The following is a 21,950-nucleotide window of genomic DNA, read 5'->3' on the forward strand; positions in this document are numbered from 1 at the left end:
ATTGGGATGGATTTGTTGAGGCCGTTTCCGATGTCAACATCCGGGAATAAGTGGACCGTCGTGGCGATGGACTATCTCACCCGCTTTGCTGGAACTAAAGCTCTACCAAAAGGCAGCGCAGCCGAAGTGGCGAAATTTTTCGTCGAGAACTTCCTTATGCGACATGGTGCCCCAGAAGTCCTCATCACCGACAGAGGAACGGCTTTTACAGCAGAGCTCACCCAAGTCATTCTGCTGTACAGCCAGACAAGCCACAGGAGGACAACTGCCCACCATCCGCAGACGAATGGTCTCACGGAGCGCCTGAACAGGACCCTCGCCGACATGCTAGCAATGTACGTCGACGTCGAGCACAAGACGTGGGACGCGGTCCTGCCGTATGTTACCATCGCTTACAACACGGCGGTGCAAGAAACAACACAGATCACGCCGTTAAAGCTAGTTTACGGCAGGAACCCGACGACGACGCTCGACGCCATGCTGTGCCACGTCACTGACGAAGAGAATGTTGACGTCGCTAGCTATCTCCAGCGCGCCGAAGGAGCCCGACAGCTCGCCCGCCTACGGATCAAGAACCAACAGAGGACCGACAGCCGACACTACAATCACCGACCACGCTTCGTCGAGTACCAGCCCGGTGACCGTGTTTGTGTTTGGACACCGGACTGAGTGAGAAACTATTGTGCCGCTATTTCGGACCCTACAAGGTCATTCGACGTATTTGCGCACTCGACTATGAGGTCGTGCCAGACGGAATTTCGCATTCACAGCGGCGCCGCGCACGATCTGAAGTGGTCCACGTTGTGCGTCTGAAACCCTTTTACGGACGCTGACGAACTTCCTTACATTGTAGTTCTAACGGTCTTTTTTCTTTATTGATTTCGTTTGTATGCAGTATGGGGTCGATGCTCTTTACGAGGGGGGTATTGACACGTGTACCTATCTTTATCGGGCGACCACGTTTCGCCGCCTAACAAATGTAATCTCACAGCGCGGGACGCGCCTGCATGTATCCGAAGTTTCTGGAAAGTTATCGCTGCTTCTACCAGGCTGTCTGTTGTCGCCTAACCTTGTGTTATCTGGTTTCATCGCGTGACGCGAATGGTGCAGAACTTTGTGGTAGGCACACGGGTCCGAACGATTAGTCTGGAACATTCGACGACTGCTGTATAAAAGCCGACGCGCTTGACCCGCTGATCAGATTTTCGACGATCGCCGACCGTGTTCGCCGCTATCGTTGTGCTATCAGTGTAGCCTATTTTTGTGGGCACAGGTTCGCCCAATAAAAGTTAGTTTTTCTTTTACAGTATTGCTACTGTGTTCTTGAACGTCACCACCACGTGACAATATTCACGCTGTCAATCAGGCGATAGAAAAATCTGTGGAATATAACTTACGCTTATATATAGCTTTCACTGATTACGAGAAAGTGTTTGATTGAGTCGCAACCTCGGCAGTCATGGAGGCATTACGGAATCAGGGTGTAGAAGAGCCGTATGTAAAAATACTGAAAGATATCTATAGCGGCTCCACAGCCACCATTGTCCTACATGAAGAAAGCAACAAAATCCGGATAAAGAAAGGCGTCAGGCAGGGAGATACGATCTTTCCAATCCTATTCACAGCGTGTTTACAGGAGGTATTCAGAGACCTGGATTGGGAAGAATTGGCGATAAGAATTAATGGATAATACCTTCTTAACCTGCGCTTCGCTGATGATATTGCCTTGCTTATTAACTCAGGCGACCAATTGTAATGGATAGTCACTGACCTGGTCAGGCGAAGTATATGGGCGGGTCAAAAATTTATCTGCAGACGACTAAAGCAAGGTTTCAGAGTCTTGGAAGAGAACAGGAATTTACGGCCTTTAGCGAGACACTGGAAATGGTAAGGAAATACATCTACTTAGGGCAGGTAATCACCGCCGATACGGACCATGAGAAAGAAATAATAAGAAGAATAAGAATGGACTTGGGTGCGTTTGGGAGGCATTCCCACATGGCGAACAGCAGCTTGCCATTATGCCTCAAGAGGAAAGAGTACAGCAGCTGTGTCTTACGAGAACTCACGTATGATGCAGAATCCTGGAGGCTTACGAAAAGGGTTCTACTTAAACACAGGACGACGCAACGAGCTATGGAAGAAAGAATATTTAAATTGTAGGAAAGAACGCGCAGTCCTTGGCGGGAAGCGATCGCATGGTGTTGATATGTCATCAGGGGGAGTCATTGTTCAGTTTTGGGTCCGCTGTAGTTTTTGTTATACATGAATGACATTACCGTTAGCATATCAACTTTCATCCGATTGTTTGCGGCCGACTCCGCCATGTACTGTGTTATGAAAGGTCCCATTGATTACAATGGACTACAGAAGGATTTAAACAAGGTTGCAGACTGGCGTGATACATGGGGCATGAGTATAAATCTTGATAAAATAATGTATATGTGCTTTACGAGACAAAGGTCGTTACAGGTGTATTCGTATAGCATTAACGGGACAAATCTTGCATCCGTGTGTGAATATAAATATATTGGGGTGTACTTGACTCCTCAACTATGCTGGCACCGTCATGTTAACTATTTTATTGTTAATGCGTGTAGGGTTCTTGCTATGCTACGCAGAAATGCGTAATGCTTTCCTTTAGAAACAAGGAACTGACTTTACAAGACTAACATAAGAGCAATACTGGAAAATACTTGTACGATGTGGGAACCGTGAACGGAGACAGACATAAGGAAACTAGAAAGAGTACAAAGCTTAGCAGCCTGTTTCGTGGTTCAAAATTATACTCCGTGTTTTAGCGCAACCCAAACAAAAGAAACATTAAGCTGGAATGCACTTCAAAATAGGCAGAAAAACATTATGATTAAAATTTTTGCACATTACATATCATTCTCAAACCGGCATCAATCGTGATAGCTATATAAAGCCACGGGAGTACACTTCTGCCAGTCGCGATCACCCACTTAAGATTAAAGAGTATGTATGTAGAACGAGGCGTCAGGCATGGAGATACCATCTCTCTAATGCTATTCACAGCGTGTTTACAGGAGGTATTCCACACCTGGATTGGGAAAATTTGGGATAAAAGTTAATGGAGAATACCTTAGTAACTTGCGTTTCGCTGATGATATGCCTTGCTTAGTAATTCAGGGGACCAATTGCAATGCATGCTCACTGACCTGGAGAGGCAAAGCATAAGTGTGGGTCTAAAAATTAATCTACAGAAAACTAAAGTAATGTTTAACAGTCTCGGAAGAAAACCGCAATTTACATTAGGTAGCGAGGCACTGGAAGGGGTAAGGGAATACATCTACTTAGGGCAGGTAGTGACCATGGATCGGGATGATGAGACTGAAATAACCAGAAGAATAAGAATGGACTGGGGTGCGTTTGGCAGGCATTCTCAGATCATGAAAAGCAGGTTGCCATATATCCCACAGGAGAAAAGTGTATAATAGCTGCGTCTTACAAGTACTCACCTTCGGGGCAGAAACTTGGAGGCTTACGAAAAGGGTTCTCCTTAAATTGAGTACGACGCAACGAGCTATAGAAAGAAGAATGATCGCTGTAACGTTAAGGGTTAAGAAAAGAGCAGATTGGGTGAGGGAATAAATGCGGGTTAATGACATCTTAGTAGAAATCAAGAAAAAGAAATGGGCATGGGCTGGACATGTAATGAGGAAGGAAGATAAGCCATGGTCGTTAAGGGTTACGGACTGGATTCCGAAGGAAGGCAAGCGTAGCAGGGGGCGACAGAAGGTTAGGTGGGCGGATGAGATTAAGAAGTTTGCAGGGACGACATGGCCACAATTAGTACATGCCCGGGGTTGTTGGAGAAGTATGGGAGAGGCCTTTGCCTTGCAGTGGGCGTAACCAGGCTGATGATGTGGAATGGAGCTTTTTAAAATGTCTTTTTTCCTAAGATGGCCAGTGAGTGGACCAGGTTCCCTAGTGATGTTGTATCGCCATCTTGAAGTATTGCCTTTGGTACAGCAGTGTGATTTGGAACTTTTTGTTCGGTACTTTGTGCTTGCGTCACCAGAACCGGTTCGCGCATATACGGTTATGCTCTGCTCATCTTTATCTCTTTTTTTTTGTTGCGTTGGCGAATTTCCCTCAACTGTAATCTTTTTCTCTTGATGTATTCTATATTAACTGCTTCTTGACATATGTACCTCCCCACCCCGACTGGAATGCCAAAATGGTGCTGTGGGTACCCTGCTATATAAATAAATAAATAAACAAATAAATAAATAGTAGTCAAATGCTTACTTGACAAACTTTCTGCGACAAAGGTTCATTATTGTTGCTAGAGAAGAGGAGGTATTTCTTGATTATCTCGCATACAATTGGCGTCCTAATCTACCGTCCTTTAGTAGCCCAAACAAGTTGTTGCGATTGCACCTGTTGAAACCTGACCCGCAGAGAAAAACTGCAAGAATACTTTTCATATCTGTGCATTAATTCTATTGGAGTGAATACTTTAATTGTATTCCATCGTTTCGCAAACGAAAAATTAATTCGACAAGGTGACCGTTCTATATATGGACAAGGGACTCGCTTTTCTTCCGTCTGCTTCTCGTACGCATATTATTTGCTTTCAGAAGTAGCGGTCGCTTTATGTATACACGTCGAGCGGCACCCTCACGCTAAAATAAAGCTTTTATTTGAGCCTGTCCTGCGTACTTGTGCCTTGCTTTGTCCAGGTGTTTTTGCGGTGCTCGCCAATGTTTACGGTAGAGATAAATGCATTGCAGGTGTCTTGCGCCATTTCCCATTAACAGAAGTGGCAGGCGTCAATGGATACTCACCGTGTCAGATGCCATTATTATGCCAGTTGCCTCCACAATCCGTCTTCTGCACAAATGTTTTAACCTCGTGTAAAAATTCCAGAATGCTTTCCTTCTCGTCACAGGCACCGCGACATGGTGGTCGTATGCTGAGATTTTAACCTCCGACAATTGCAACTGAATCCCGCGATCACGTTTTCCGATGATATATAAACGGAGAGCTTCGGCGAAATAAGTAAACAAAAGCGGGCTGGAAGCGTAGACCTTGTGCATGGTACGCGAATGTTATTCGAAGGTCGTGACAAGTTGCTAATTAAATAACTTATGAATGTAGCTTCATTATGACCAGACCAGGAACAACACAGTGATAAGGTTGCTCGAAATCGAGCTGCACAACCCGTCTTCTCAGCATAATTAGATTCAAACACTTATGTCATTGCGCGGACGATTGCGGGTATTGCGCGGCCTTTCATGCCATCAGGGCCTGCAGGTTCGGCCACGATTTCAAGCATATTTCTCGCTTGTCAAAATCAGCCGGCTGCTTCAGAAGTGTTTCCCGTGCGTACCATGCGAGTCTCCCGTGTTCTTCTATCGTGCTAGCTGACACTGTCAGAGACTGTGATAGACTGCTTATAGTTAGGGGTGGGCCCAAATGTCACTGTCCCGTTTAAAGAGCAGCTAACACTACGTAGAAGTCATATGAACTTGCACCGGCTTCACAATTGGTTTAGGTCTAGTAGGTTTGCAATGTGCCTTTGACGTAGTAATCGAGCCATTGTGTCGTTTAGTCACAGAGCACATGACACGGTTAGCCGTGTATTACACCAGAATGTGTATATAATACGCACATATGTCCTATACTTATGGAGAACCTAACAATAAGAATGTCGTAGGCTCGAGTCCAACGATCGGAGTACAAATGTTGGCGTTGTCATCCGTCATACAGTTGTTGCCAACGCAGTTGTGGTCCTTTTGCTGTTGTCACCCATGCTCAACTTACACACACAACTGCTCACCTTCGAACAACATGTTCCTTCAAGTGCTTTGTGGAACTGCAAGTACCCTGTTATAGCCAGGCACTTGCAAAATACTTCGCACAGCATAATTTCTCAAAGGGCGTGGGTTGCTCACAATACTACTAGCAAGAAATTAGGACCATGTTGTTTTGCAGGCAAATTCTAAAATGTCTGTGTTTCTGGTAGGATTAAAACATTTTTAATATTAGTTTTTTTCTCTTTTCTAGAGGCACGAGATGCAAATCTTAGAATGATTGCCACTAACATGGGAAATAAATTAATTGTTATGTTCGGCAGATTTGAAAATAATTAAAGCTATAGCTGTAATTACGGAATATGCCGGCTTTTTCTTAGTGTTAATAAATTATGTATGACATCGCGTAGCTGCCATAGAAATGCACCTGTGAAATTTCACCCGAAAACGCTAACACGCATCGTTCTATTTGCATTGGGCTACGGTGTAATTTGTTTAAATTAATTTGGGGTGAAGTATAAACACAAGACACCAGTCATGGAGCCTGTAAATCTGGCACGGTGTTCACGAGTTTGCCCGCGTGTTACAAAAAAAAACAACAACAACGGGAAAGTCATTTCACACACAAGGAAGGAAAACGGTTATGCCACTGACCGAGAAAGTTTGAAAGCCTATTCAATGGCTAACTGCGGTTGATGAAACGCTATATCCTCCCTGGCGATATGGGGGGGGGGGGCGAAGCGGCTCTATGAAGCGCATGATTTATGATCGACGTAAACTGGATGTTCAATCTCCTTCGCAAATTCTTTGTCGGTTAACATCACACTCATGATCGCCATTGTCGTAATTATCATCATGACTATCACAATCATCACCATTGCCATTATTACTATCATCCTCATAAAGCCCATCACCACTATAATCACAGTCATCATCATCATCACAGAACTTACACACTGTCTCCAGTTGCACATACTCCGTGGCATATGCCCAGATAAACCACCGGGCACACACCAGGGACACGTACCCAATGTCACCACATACCTGTGTGCTCCCGTTGGGCATTTACCCTCTACTGTATAACGAGTAAGCCGTGTGGCAAAAGTGGCACCTACATTTAGACTTCCCCACAACCTGTTCCTAGCCTCTCTCGGCCCCTCACCAGAGGCTAAGTACAGCTAATAAGTATCAGATTAGAAACATTTTGTATCGGCACGACTATCGCCTCCAAAGCCGGTGAAGAAGAGGAAGGCACACGTGCGTAGTACACGAGAAATAGAACAGGCTAACGCTCCCGACCTGAGCGGTATCAGCTGCTCTCGAGATCTCGTGGCACCATGGCAGCCCAGCCTAAACGAACCGTGGCCTAGGCCGCTACCGCCTTGCTCCGCCTCTCATGCAATCATACCAGAAACAGAAAAGCGATGGTAACTAGCCACGGAATGTAATTGATTTATAAAAGCACCATGAAATTTCAATGTGATAGCTTACTTCACCAGTAAAACCCAACATATCAGCTCGCTTTGTATCTTTGAGGCACACACAAACGACGTATTTTTTGCGTTAACTCCACATGCATGTAGCACCATCGCACCGTGTATCTATGTGGATCGACTTCTTACCAGGAAGATATGGTTGCAAATTTAAAGAAAATACGCTAAGCGCAGATTACGTTTTAATTATATAGGCACATACATTTCGTGAAATTTTAGTGTATGGCAATTCACTGAGCAAACATCATGTAGGCTGTTGATCGGCCTCTCGCCCTCGTAAGCCCTAGTCAGCTCTTCTGCTTCAAACAAGCAAAAAAGGTGCGACGTGGCCGGCTACCACTTTGCACAAGTCCCGGTTGCCGGCGTGCCCCATTGTATGGCAAATATTTACCTACCTTTGTTGTTTCTCTTTAGCACCTGCTCCTCTGATTTCATTCCGGAGGACCGGGCCATTGTCTAGAATGTCGCAGTTTGAACAAGACAGAAATTATTTTTTTAGGTTGCATTTACAAGATCCGGGCGTCTTGTAAATTGTGTGGGCTCAGATAGATCGCCGAACCTCAAAAGCAAGAGGAGATGTGTTCTTACGCAACCTGCACTGACTAGACTCAACTATCGCATCAGATAGGGTAAAAGTGATTTCTTCGACTGCGAATCTTTATTCCAGTGCTTCAGTTCTTATTCGGAGAATCGGGAAAAGAAGGGACACCAAACAGCTCCGGCTTGAATTCCAGTAGCGTGGTCAGGTGCACGGTGGCATGGCGCGCGTTCTCTTCGTCGACGCGAGATTCAGCAACCATGAAAACTTGCATGCCGGCGGCTAGGGCAGCTTCAACACCCATGGGAGAGCATTCGAACACCAGCACCTGTGGTAAAGATGTGCCAGTAATTGCAATTCCTTTTCTTATGTCATCATCATCACCATCATCATCATCATCCTAATCATTCCTGGGCTATTTTTATGTCCAATTGAAGACAAAGGCCTATCCCCGCGGTCTCAAGGTATTTCAAGCAAATTTTAGAACAGGTTGCAACTGAGCCTGCTTAGTCAGTAAACTAAGTCTTACTACTGGTTTATATAATGCGTGTGCGGTATGAGATGTATCGAAGATGCACCGAAGAAGATGCCTCGGTACATCTCGGTAAGAGATGTATCGAACATGCATCGAAGATGCTTCGGAGCTAAATATTTCAAAAGGTAGCAACTGCGTAGTGACAAACAAACAATGCCTGTTGAAAACACGAATCACGGCACTGCGATTGAACAAAAAGAGCATATATAAATTATCTTAAACAAATTATTTACACGCCACCTTTTCAGGAAGTGTCTTCTCGTCGAACCTGGATGCGGCAACGAGGAATATATCTAGTTGTGGCTTGCCGCGATTTACTTCCGGATCTCCGCCCGAGCAGACCACGTGGTGAAAGAGTGTCAGAAGATGTTGATTCGGTGTCATCTTGACGTCAAATGAAGGGCGTTTAGAGATGGTCGTGACGCCCATGGGGATGCCGTGAGCCTGTAGGTGGCGCCCGATGCGGTCAGCGCCTGCATGCACGCATGTTAGGAGAACTTTGCTTGAAGGCCGTCGAGTGTTTTGAGTATATTTAAAGAGTGTTACAAAACTTGATCGAAACAGGCGACCGCAATAGTTACAGATTGAACACAGTGGGGGCAACACAAGGTTGGCATCACGTAACGTGCTTGTAGCGTATATTCTTGTATTGTAGCGCGAAGTGACACACACACAGACTAGAAGACAGTACGAGCGCTAACCGTACCGTCAACTAAATCTTTATTGAAACTGTCAACATAAAAATGATTGCACATACCGCAGCATACGAACATGACAAGGTATAAAGAATATCACTTTAATATATCAAGAGGTAGGGAAGCTTGCCAAAGGCCAAACAACAAAGGCTCTACTTGAGATTGACACACGTGCTGAGAAGATATTGAAATTCGCTTTCTTACAGAGATATTGATGCGTGGCTACCACAAGTCTCTCCTAATCTGTGCTTGTAGAGGGCGGATTACGGAATAATAGGATATTGCGAAATGTGAGCCTAGATGTTCAAGTTTCGGCATGTTTCGGCGCGTTTTATTGCACAAATAGCATCTAGGCTGTGAAACTGTCAGAAAACCACGTTTTGACGATGCGCAATAAGGGGAAAACACATTTTGTTCCGAATATAACACTACCACACAAGGAAAAGAAAATTACGAAGCTATTCTCTCGCTACAAATATGTGATATCTGGTGAGAACTACGTCATAAATTTTGCTTCCCTAATGATTATTTACAAGTTTTTCGTATGCGTTACTATCACTGGCTACGAGAAATGTCAGTTACTATTCAGCATTGCACTGTAGCAGAACTAGCTAAGCGAGTCCAGGAGCAAGCTGCTAGTGACCACTGTTCCCAGTGATTAATTATCATATAGTCAGCTGAGACAGGCTTTCCTTTTTCGTAACCATCGAAAACTGGAATTTTGCTTTCTGGCGTCACCACAAACACAACAGAACATATGGCACTAATGTCGTTGATACACATGAAGTACTTCATTAGCGAAACTAAAATTGGTTGCTAGGAAAATAAAGAACACCCCGTTTTCCCGGTAGTCGGAATATTAGGCATGGATTCAGGTAGTTACGACTTCAGTGAAGTGGTTCCCCGAGGTGCGATCTCACCGGGCATGAGTTCGCCGATGGGGAGAAGCTGGCGATGGGGAGAAGGCGATGAAGCTGTCTGCAGTGATCGGGAGACCGCGGTACTCGACGATCATGCGCGCCGTGTCGGTGTCTGGCGTGCCTAGCACCCACAGTTTAAGCTCTGACGTCAACTGCTTGCCATATTGGGAGGCCACCCTCACCGCAGCTCCGGTGTACAGCTTTTCGGTGTCTTTGACAGGGAAAAGAGAGCTCGTGAAACAAATAGCAGAGGGTAACAGAAGCACAGCATGATGGGGCTGCTCAGCTAAACTGCGCAAGACTCTAGATGTAGCACTAATTTCATATCTGGTAACACACGGCATGTGGGCAGCTTTTGCAAACCAAGACGTAAAGCACCTGTACCCGTGTGCACAGCCATGTAGGCACCACAACACGGGTTCTTCTTTCAAGTTACCAGAAAATCTTTACGCCTGCTTCTTTATGAGAATGGGAAGGACAATGGGCCTTCTTGTTTGAGGAGCTGCCAAAAGAAACAGAGAAAACATAGGCGGCAATATTTTATATATAAGAAAAGGTGAGGATATTCATTTACCGACGCTTTGTTGACGAGTCCCCCCAAAAGGCACTACTGCTAGTGGATGCCTTTGGTCTCTTGGCAAATAGCTCATTCACGTAAAATAAGAAATCAGTACATGATAGTGGTGTGAACGCTCCACTACCCAGAACAAAGGCCTTAAGGCAGCACCATCAGACTACATTATTTAAAGGTGATAGCATTATAGATAAACTTAGAATGTAGGCATTGCAGTTTAATGCAGCTCCTCAAAGCGCTAGCTGTCACTATAGAGGAACGCGAAAAAACTGGCACTTCACGGAGGCGCCAGTCATTTGAAAGAGTGCGTTTGGCATGATAAAATCATCCGTGCTTACGTAGCTCAAAATAGTTGCAGCACTGGGCTGCTTGGTTGGAAAGTGGAGATTCTACCCAACTACCGGTGATCAAATTTTTACAGCATTAGAGGCAGAGTTGAGCCATTTCTTCGAAGTATAACGCTGAAAACTCACGATATGTGGAGTGTACGCGATTGTGTCACAGTATGTAGGTGATCGCATGTTTTATGGGTTACGGTGCATGAGAACGTAACACTGATTATTGAGACTGTGCAAGGTTTCTGCTCACGTACTTGCAGCTTTCGAGCGGCCGCAGTTATCTAAATCCGGGTATACTATCTCCTACATGAGTTAGCGGTGCTAAATTGCGGCTTAGTTTTGTTTTAAAGCGAAGCATTTGCCAGAACCTTCGCGAAAATTGCCAACTCTATACTTGGCCGCCAGACTGTCGTTCCTGATAGCTCAGATATATACTCATACGGTCAATGATACTTGCTGATTTCCCAGGCAGGGACGTAACCGTTATGTCGCAAAACAATTTGTAAATGACGGTCGAAGATAGAACAATGATTTCCCGTTTCACAATATATTTTCATCGCATAGATACGAAATATGCCTCGTATCTGCGTGGTTATTGTTTTCGTTTTAGCTATGTATCGCTTTAGAATTGTCAGCATCTCGCCATAATTGCTGCGGAAAAAAAATTCAAAAAGAGGGGCCAACACCACCCGCGAGGTGTCACCGGGCTGTATGTGTCACGGGTCGGAATGTGTCGCTGGGTAATGCTCGCCACTGGCTCACTGGGCCTTATGTGTAACTGGGTTGGATGTGTCACTGGGTAGGTCGCACGCGTCACCGGCCTATCACTGAGTATAGAACAAATCGCGCGCAGCACAGCGCAGATGCCAACCTAGCAGCCATGCACACTACGACTTTTTTTAAACACACCGCGCTTTACGCACTACCGTTCGAAATTGTGTGCCTCGCGGGGTGGTCCGCAGCTTTGGCTAGCCTCCCCCAGGCGTCGATACATCCCGCACTCTACCGGGCGCCGGGTAGGGTGAACGCCTGTGCCCATTTAGTTACCGGCGGGTGTCCGGCAGTGGGTTTCGAACCACCCACCTGCCGCAGCCGTGTCGGACGCCCTACGCACTAGGCCACGGCTGCGGTGGAGGCACTCGCTAGACAAGTCTTTCTTCAGTGAAATGTTATCTCGTTTCACCGTTGTGTTTGTTTTATTTTTGTGCGTAGAAAATTTTTTGGTTTCGACGTATAAAATGAGTGATAGCGTAGCGCAGTCGCATTGAGCTACAAAGTCGGTGACGATTGCTGCACACAGCATCACTTAAATTATCAATGTAACGAAAGGAGACAACACATGGTTAGTTGTCAAAACCTAAAGCGTCGCACACGATGCTCACACTGGCGACGGTTTTTTGCGCTAGCGTTCATTATATGTTATCTCGGATGCTGGTTTTGGTCTATATCGAAGCACTCGCCACGAGCAGTACGCATGAGCGTGTCTACGCTAGGCCAGCTTCACTTTGATATGCGTTGTGAACTCGCAGGTGCGTTCACAGATAAAAAGGAAAGCAAGAAATGTCTCCCTTTGTAAGCGCTAGTGTAATACTTGTTAGTTACGCTGTTATTGGCATCTGTGCGACATTTTCATTAGGCTCGTTCATGGTGAAAGCAAACATGTTCTAAAAACGTATTTAGTTTTGACTAACTGCAAAGCTGAAAGACCAACGCACACCTCTGCCAATGTGCTGAATGAATCTTGCGTAGAACGCGCAGTTGCGATGTCAACTATAGAGTACGAAATCACGGAAAGGAAGATTTCGGCATGCCAAAAAACAAAGAAACACCCACATCGGCGGTTCTCACTCATGCCACTGCGACTAAAGCCATTCCCTGCGCCATGCAATAACCAATGTTCGACTGTGTAATTTTTATTCACTCATGGCAGGAAAACAATCTGGACTAAGGAAAGCACTAGAAGAAAGCCACGCCGAAACTCCTCTGCAAGTTCTTTAAGTCTGTGTAGGGGGCGCTTATTGCGAGCCGAAAGTTATTTATCAAGGGGTACCACAGGGCTCAATACTGGGACCCTTGTTGTTTGGCATTTACATGAACGACTTACACAATGTTGTTGACCACACGTTTAGTCACACGATGTTGTGACTAAAGCTATTTTATATGCTGATGGTACCATTATTCCCATGTCTGATAACTTTTAACAAACCGTAGCTGTGAAACGGAACATTGAACTATAGCGACAATATTTGAATGGTGTCAGTTAAATATTTTAATTTTAAACACTTTCAAAGCTCAGTTCATGTTATTTAAAACAAAGCAAAGGATCGTGCCCTCTATCCCGCAAGTAACTCTCGACAGTACTCTTATTCCTGTCGCGGACTGTGTGTTGTTCCTTGGAATGAAATTAGATTCTCACTTCTAATTTACTAATCATATTCTGTTTGTTAAGTAGAAAGCAGCTTTTGGTGTAAGAGATCTCATAAAATGACTTGAATTTCTTTCAGAAAACATATTCTTATCTCTATACTTTTCGCTCATTTATAATCATATCGCCTATGGTATTGATTCCTGTGGAAAAACGTAGAACTGCCACTTCTTCTCTATTCAACACACACAGAACGAGGCTATTCCCATGATCACCGAGATATCTTATTATTCAAATGCTCTCCCGCTACTGCAGGCAAACTTTATATTATCTGTATCTGTCTTGTTTAAGTGTCCACTAAGTATTCTCTCTTTTAAATTACATAACAAACAAGTTCCTTACGAATTTCTGGACTGCAAATCAGTTACTCACTAATACCAACCACACTTGTTTTGCGTATTATTACAAGTTTTATTACCTAAATGTAACACAAGCTAGGAAAAATGATATCGTCGTTTTCAGCATGAAACATATGGAATGACCAACCCCATTCACTTAAACTAAGGTCATCTTTGAATGTATTCAAACATAAGTTAAGGTGGTTTATTTGTTTTTGAAAATAGTTTCATTCCTATAACATGTTCTCTGTACAATTATGCCTTTTGATGTATGTAATTTTTTGTTTGTTGTCTGTTACCAATTTATTGCATTACCTGCATTAATTTGTTTTCATTGTACTTTTTTAAAAATCTTTGCTGCTTTAACCCACGTTTTGTACACATCTTTCTTTTTCCTTTTTAGAATTGGGGGTCCCGGTGCAGTAATGGAATTTGAGACCCTCGTCTGCGTACTATTTGTTATTTACTCATTGTTTTTTGAATGAAGAATAAAGTCAAACTGTACTGAACCTGAAAGTATGTGTAAGCATTGTAGCACTTGTGCATCTCCAAGTAGAACGGTGTCATTATAAATGGTATGAAACTTGATACGATCGCTATAAACGACAGCGCTGCGGCGACACGCACTGCTGCCGACGGCGACCTATGGTCAATTGAAAAGGCAAGCAAACTACTGCAAGTGGAGGCACTGCACGCGCTGATGACCATCTGATTGCTATAAATCCATGAGCGTCGAACGAGGATGCACAGCGCTGACCATATCTTGAACGCAATCTGCGGTGCCGACAGTGTGTGCCGACTTCTGATACTTTCGCGCGTTGTGTTCTCGTGGCTTCGCGTTCAGGAGAGACGTATGGGCCCATATCTTGAAAGCGATCCGCGAAAAGCACTGGGTGCGCGATGTGCTCAGAGATTTGGGAGGGCTGTGTTCTCGCCACTTCGTTCGCTTGGAAGCCACAGGCAGCACGAAGGTAAAGCAGCTCGCTGCTGCGAGATCTCTTTGTATCGTATGCGTGATTCTGAAGAATGTATGCACTTTGCGCTTCCCTTTGCTGAGTGCATGAAGCCTGCTTCATCTCCTCCGTGGGCAGGACCGGCATTGCGCTGTTTCAGGGATGGGCCGAAGCTTTTCGTGTTACGTTACGGGTGGTTTTCTCGTTGGGTAAGCATATCAATGCTACGCATTTAAAAGTAGTAAACGCAGTCAGCCAGTCACTTCATTATTCTGTGAGTTTTACCACAGGTTCTAGCACCAGCGGCCAATCATAAACGCGCTTGCGTTTGCCCGCTTGGAAAACGGCACACATGACGCCATATCCGCATGCGGTATTATAGATCAAATCTGCCGGCTTACTAAACGGCTCAAATATTCTGCTCAAGAATATGCGGCCTAACGGGCATTTTTCATGAAAATTTTTTTTTCCAAGAGCAGTGACACTCAGAGTTTCTTTTGCAAGTGGGTTCGTACAGACAGCTTATTAGCATAGCAGACACTCTCTCCCCTTCATAAGAACCCAATCTATATATACTGTGGCGAGGAAAACACGTCGCCTTGATGAAGACAAGTCCGCTTGTCGAAACGTTGGCTCCTGCTTAAACGGCTCCTGCTTTCCACTTGTTCTCATTTTGCTCATCGCATAGCTTATTGTTGCATAGCATTTCTTCTTGTTGATCTCCACATTTGTGGAGATCAACAAGAAGAAAGGGGGTTAACCGAGGGGCCCCTACCGTTGCATGTGGCGACGCGACATTAGGGTAGCATAGATGCCGCGGCCGCCGCGGTTCATTGAGCCCGTTTGCTGAGCTCACTCTTGCTCGCTCAGCGCAGCATGCTTCCGTGGGAATCTGTGGGTAACCTTATTGAAGGACCGAGCGCCAACATCTGGCGAATAGCTCGTGTAGGCTTATCGATCCACACACCCACGAAGTGTGTTGCCAATATGGTCGATGCTCGTTACTTTATGAATCCTTTCAAACGGAGTCCATAGCGTGGAGACAATCGCTTAGCCGATGTGCATGCTGCTGACATATTTGCAGCTGCAAACATTCTGATTAAGTTTTTCTACTCTCAGCAATTGTGCTGTTGTCGAGGGGTTAAAGGGGAAAAAAATGTGCTGCTGTTACTCGAATCTCTCGGTGCGAGAAAAGCCGTGAAAAGTCGTGAAGCATTGGGTATAAAGGGCCGCAAGCTACACAAAGTTATGGTCCGTGTGATACCAAACGAATAAAAAAGGGAGTATCCCCACCATCTTTGATAAAATTGCTTGTTATTCCATCTTCCCCTAACCCTTTCGCGAGACATGTCTTGCAAATACGTAGAAAGTCATCTCTTGTTACACAAGGGGCCTCTCTTTCTTGCACCTGTCTACTTCCAATCAAGGTTGCGTGGCCGCTCTAGCTGCTGTACAGGTCAGTAGAAAATAATCTGCAAGCTTTACTGTGCCATCGAACCTGCTCATGACATTGCCCTGCTCACCTTTCAGTGGATGCTTTTTGGTATTTGCTATGCCATGTTTTCTTGCCGCGTCAACTTCCTTACGGCATCCAAAATTTTTTTCCATGTTATCATTTTTAATAGGTACTAATTTCTTCCTGTTTATCAGCTTTGAAAATTCCGCGAGCTTTATCCTATCTTCTGAGGTAGACACTTTCTAGCTTTGTGATTTCTTTATTGTAACTTAAGAGAACTTCTTTCTTTACTGCCTTGGTGCTTTACCTCCCACTTCAACTGCTGCGTATGACATCAACCAGGTTAAACGTTCAATCAATAGGTCTATGCTATATCCTTATCTTCCTGTTATAAAGCGGCCTATTTCTTTGCGAGCAACAGCCTAAATTCATCTGCTCTGACCTCGACTACGGCTAGGTTGCGTGGTATTCTATTGAATAGCCTTGCTCTTTCTCACTTTAAATTGAGAGCCGTCTCAAACGAAACTAATCATTGATCACTAATATTTACCCTTGCCTAACACTTTCACTTCCTGCATTCATATATCTGCATTCGGTTGGCACAAAGTATTATTGCGATATCATAGAGCAATGCTAAAGAGACAAGCCGCCGCGAGAACGACGAATAAGTTTGTCGGTGCCCTTGGCACGAACGAGTGTCAGCCTGGCTGCCTGGCCTTAATGTAAATAGCGTGTAAATACCATCTTTCGTCAGTGCCTTTCCACAAGTAACATTTCTGGTGGAGGTCAGTGATCACCGTCCTCACCACGGAACTCCGAAGTGGTCGGCACACCGAGCTTGTCGCCATGCCTCCAGGTGACAAGCCCTCCGGCTTCTTCGCGGCTTCGGCTTGTCCGAATGCTCCAATCGTCACGGTTGCCCCACATCGTGACCCAGGTGTGTTCTCTGACCTGGAGGGACAGGATGTCGACGACTGGATCAAGCTCTGTGAACACGCCAGTACTAATACAGCTGGGACCCAACGATTATGCTCGCCAATGTCATCTTTTGTCTCGGCGGCACCCCACGCGTGTGGCACCAAACGCATCATGACGAATATATATCAGTTTTTCTTTCCCTGTTAAAGCTTCTCAAGGAACGCTTCCTATTATTGCGCTTCCGAAGGAAAGTGTTGATTAGAAGCATTGAACGCTGGTTGAGTGGGTACTCCATGTTATCGAAGAAAACCGATGAACAACGGACCAGGAAGAAACACGACACTGCTCATGGGCGTTTGCATCACGTCCATCACGTCCACGCTCATCGTCAAAAGGTATTCATCGTTCGGAGCCTAACCCGCCATCGTTGCTCAGTGGCTATGGTGTTGGGCTGCTGAGCACGAGGTCGCGGGATCGAATCCCTGCCACGGCGGCCCCGTTTTGATGGGGGCGAAATGCGAAAACACTCGTGTGCTTAGATTTAGGTGCACGTTAAAGAACCCCAGGTGGTCAAAATTTCCCGAGTCCTCCACTACGGCGTGCCTCATAATCAGAAAGTAGTTTTGGCACGTAAAACCCCAAATATTATATTATATTATATTCGGAGCCTATTTTATACCTGCTCTACAGACAACGATGGCGCTCACCTACTTTAGGATGGAGAAAAGAGTGAAAAATGGGCTACACTATCTGCATCGAAGATCAACACTTCCATCAGTAGCATTGAGAATTACTACGGGCCAGCAATAGAACCTACAACAAATGTATTTTACTGTCAATGCAAAGTGAATATATGGAAGAGGTAATAGATGATTCCCTTATGTGAATGTGAAACAGGCTTGCGTGTCTCCTAGACTTCGTGGACCTTTAAAGTGGATTGGCTCAAGTGATTCGCATATAAAATGCCGTACTAACCTGCGCAGGGGCCGTCCTCAAATCGCGGAAGTTCTAAGAGCTCGGGCTTGAAGTTTATCAACGTGTTCATGCAAGTGGTTGCCTGACGCTTGCTGTCTTCATCCATACGTGGATCAGATACCATGGCGACCTGCATGCCGGCACCGAGGGCAGCTGTGGCGCCCGTGGCGGAGTCCTCGAGCACGAGGACCTACCTGCTCGTCCAATGCGTGCTTATAAACGATACCGTGCCATGTTCATCAATTATATTAAAACACTGCATGTTTATGCAGTGCGAATGCTTCAGAACGAGACAACTGGATAACCCAAATGTGGCCGAGACACTTTAAATTTGTTCTTTCAAATTGTACAAAGTGTATTTTATAAATAACAAAACATTTGTTCTGCAGTAATTGTATTCTTACTTAAAGGGCGGGAAAAGACTACAAAACACAAATGAAGGAGGACAGGGCAGCTTGACAGCCTATTAAGTCCCCGCATTAGGTAGAATTGTACCGGCTGGCTCATCTTGCTCTGATTCATCAGCATTGTTGTACAGGTGCATATGTGATGCAACGTTCTATGTAAACACACATAAAACGTTGAGAATAAAGGGGAAGCGGAACTAACTACATTTAAACATAGATTGATATTAGGTCACAGTAAACGGAAGATAGTGCGATGCACTTCGAAAGCAGCAACTGTACTAACGTTAACGTTCGCAAGAATTATTCTGCGCCTAAATCTAAAGAGGTTGCTTGGCTTTAAGGTTAACCAAACGTCGGTGGACTGATTGGCATGGCGTCATTGCAAAGCCACAATTAAGACTTGTAGGGCTACAAGCTCTCTGCTCCTTATGAAGCCAGAAAAGCGCGGAATGAAACCATTTATTAGAATAGACATTGATAGAAAACAATATAGAAGGAATGTGTGGCAGGAGTCTACAAATGCCTCTTCGTTGAAAATTTTGACACGAAATGAAGGGAGATATCAAGAATGTGGGACACCAAGTACACGGTTATTGCAAATATGAGTAGAACGCTCGTTGTTACGAAAATGAAAGTTTATGGCCGCTTAAAATAAAGATGGATTGGGCCACGAGAAAGGTGAGAAAAGACAGCGGAGTTTTGCAAATACGGCAAGCAATAAGATGGAATAAAATTTTTGATTTTTTCATGCAAACAGAAATTAAGGACGGCGTATTAATTATTTAAGTGTAAGCTGGTGGCTGGGGGAAAAGAAAGTACTGGAGAAATCATTCCGAATAGACTAAAAGGTGTGTATTCTCAATAAAATAGAAGACCATTAAGTATTGTTAGGAAGTGGAAAAATATTATCCTAGCCTGTAGTTAACGGAATTTTCACTTTTCAGAAGCACGACTGCTACTCACTGTAAATTACTTTACGTTACTGTACACAACATTACCGTACGTTACGTTACTCTAACTGGCCTGCACTAGTTTTTCTTGTCATTATCACCTATACATTTGTATATGACGTTCACGTTGTTTTGACGCCTTGCAATTTCAATCTTCATTGTTCTAATCACTTGCTCTATGGCATTAGCCAGCAATCCCTTGCGCTTCGGACCGAGGTATAGATTAGCTCTTTTGGAATTTCATCGAGTCCTGTTGGGGTGTTAGGAGATACATTTTCTTCTGTTTTCTTTTTTGCAGTATGTATTTTATATGTCTAATTTTGTTCTCTCATTCTTCTATATTGTCGCTGGATCTGTTTGAGTCTGGACTACACTTTCTTACGTGCCACCCTTAATACCGGCTCTGATGTAGCGCAGCGCATCGTCTCCTTCGAACATGTTACCCCCTTCACCTCTTTTAGCCGTTTGCACATCTTTCCTTAAGCTCCGAGTGCTCTTACACGAGCCTAGAATCTTATTTGGGTGCCTTTGTCTCTTTTGAATATGTTATTAAGCTCACGATCAATAGCGCATTTAATTTTCAAACCCCGAGCTCGCCCGCCACCCTTTTTTTTTCTGGGCATTTATTCCACCTAAGGAGCAGCTCTTCGTGTAATCCCAACTTTTATTGCGGTAACAATCATATGGACAGTCCAGACGCCATTGAGCCGTTGCCGTCAACGTTGGCGTCACGGTGATGTTCCGTATAAAGTCCAAGGGCGATAATACCGCCGCCGCGCGCCTTATTCTGTACGTATTCTGTATTCTGTACGCCATGGGAGCTCGCGATCGCGGCTCGATTTGTCGTGAGCGAGGGAGGAAGGCAGTGAGAAAACGTGCCGTTGGCCGTCGCGCAAAGTCCATGGGGAGAAAAGGGGGGAGGGAGGCATTGGGCACTGGCAGCAACTGTGTATTTCGCCACGGGGAACGGCAACTGGCTGTCGCGGCTTAATCCCGGGCGTGTAAGAGATGAAGGTGGGCGGGGGGGGGGGCGCAACGCCGGAGATGAGGAGTGCGGCTTTTGTTTTCCTCCCTTGTAGTACCTCCTAGAAGGTTTCTTTTCCATCGCAGCCACCTATGAGATAGTCTGTGCCTCTCTGACATTGCATTTGGCGTTCTTCTTTTGCCATGTTGGTTGCTATTTCTTCCTCCAAAATTTATTCCTCCATTGTGAGTCAGTGTTTTTCTTTGCAAGTACTTGAGCAGTCTCGCCGTCCACGCTCATTTTTTTCCATATTCCTTATACGTTCCTAAAAATCCATTTTACTCTTAGCCATTCCCTCCCTCCAAAAATAGTCCAGCCCAAATCACACTGCACATGTTCATGAGTAGTCTTCCAGTGAGCGCACAATACGAGGAGTCCGACTGACCATTGCTCGCCACCGAGTACTGACGGTATTCCTGACTTCAGGCAAACGACCTCATATCCAAATTTAAATCCTGGATACTTTACACCTTTCAACATACCTCGGGATACCTCGCACCTATTATATGGCCATATCATATTGTGTTTCATTATGGCCGCATTTCTAATCCCTGTTCCTATTAATGGTTATCCCTGTGTTTCCATATAGTTAATTAGGATAGACCTAATTAAGACACTCATACCCTCGACATCCGTGAGAGTCACACCCTCGCGTTTGGGGTGAGTCGAACTCATTTGAAGACATGTGCGAACCAACGATATGCCCAACTTAGTTTCCAATTGACGTTGTGAAAATCGAGTGTCGAACCTGCTACCTTTGGTATTTATCAAGCCGGACTCAATGAAGGCATGTATAATTATGATATTGCGACGTAGCAGAGAACAGGACCCTTTTTACGCGCCAAATACGTGGCGGACCGATCGCACTATAGGGACAGGTAAAACTCGATATGAGTCCCCACAACCGATGAAGCCGAAGAAACCAATGTGATGATAATCACCTGCACACAATGAAGTGCATAAGAAATGCCCACAGTATATTTCATCGAGGCACTTCAACCCATGACCTCTGTTAGGAGTAGAAGCCAGGATATTTCATGGGTGAAAACACGAAATGGAAAATAACAATGCATTAGAACGAGAATGTCAAGTGCTGTAATGAATCTAACTTGAGCAGGCAAGCTTTTTCATTCATCCACTTTTGCACATGCTAAAATGAGTGTGCATTGCTATTAGGATTTGCATTAACATTGCACTGCCGAGAAGTTGATAGTGTGACTAGATGCGGTCTAAAACAATGTGCATATGTTTTTAGGTAGCCTTAGAAGAAGTAAACTATTTGACACGTTTTTATTAGGCTTCTTTTTTTCGTTTCTGGGCACTTTCGCGTATGTAGCTCAATGTATTGCACTTCACTTAAAGGAAATGCATGACCGATGCTTAGATGAAGTCTCTGTGTTCCAGCACAGGAGCTCGATTCTCAAAGAAATCGGCCATAATTTGTTACTAATGTGTGTAATCAAGACAGCGTGTTACACTTCACAAGCAAAGTACCTAAGCTCTAGTCAAATTGAGACTGGCATTTGCGTTTGACATTGCCTTCAACTTGACAGCGGTGCCACCCTGGTCTCCTATCGCGAACAACAATGCTGACGTTGTGTATCGCCAGAAAACAAACAATTCTCCCA

General features: G+C 44.8%; 1 protein-coding gene across 1 annotated transcript in view; it reads right to left on the minus strand.

Annotated features, from left to right (window-relative positions):
- Positions 1-7,947: 7,947 nt before the first annotated feature.
- The window catches only part of LOC142591479 (pseudouridine-5'-phosphatase-like), a 54,818-nt gene continuing 40,815 nt past the window's right edge, over positions 7,948-21,950 (minus strand). Inside the window, exons 3-4 of the mRNA XM_075703808.1 lie at positions 8,590-8,822; positions 7,948-8,142 (exon numbers count right to left, since the gene is read on the minus strand). Of these exons, the coding sequence (XP_075559923.1) occupies positions 7,948-8,142; positions 8,590-8,822 (428 nt within the window). The remainder of the gene's footprint in view (positions 8,143-8,589; positions 8,823-21,950) is intronic.

This window comes from Dermacentor variabilis, chromosome 8 (genome assembly GCF_050947875.1).
Source record: "Dermacentor variabilis isolate Ectoservices chromosome 8, ASM5094787v1, whole genome shotgun sequence".
NCBI lineage: Eukaryota > Metazoa > Arthropoda > Arachnida > Ixodida > Ixodidae > Dermacentor > Dermacentor variabilis.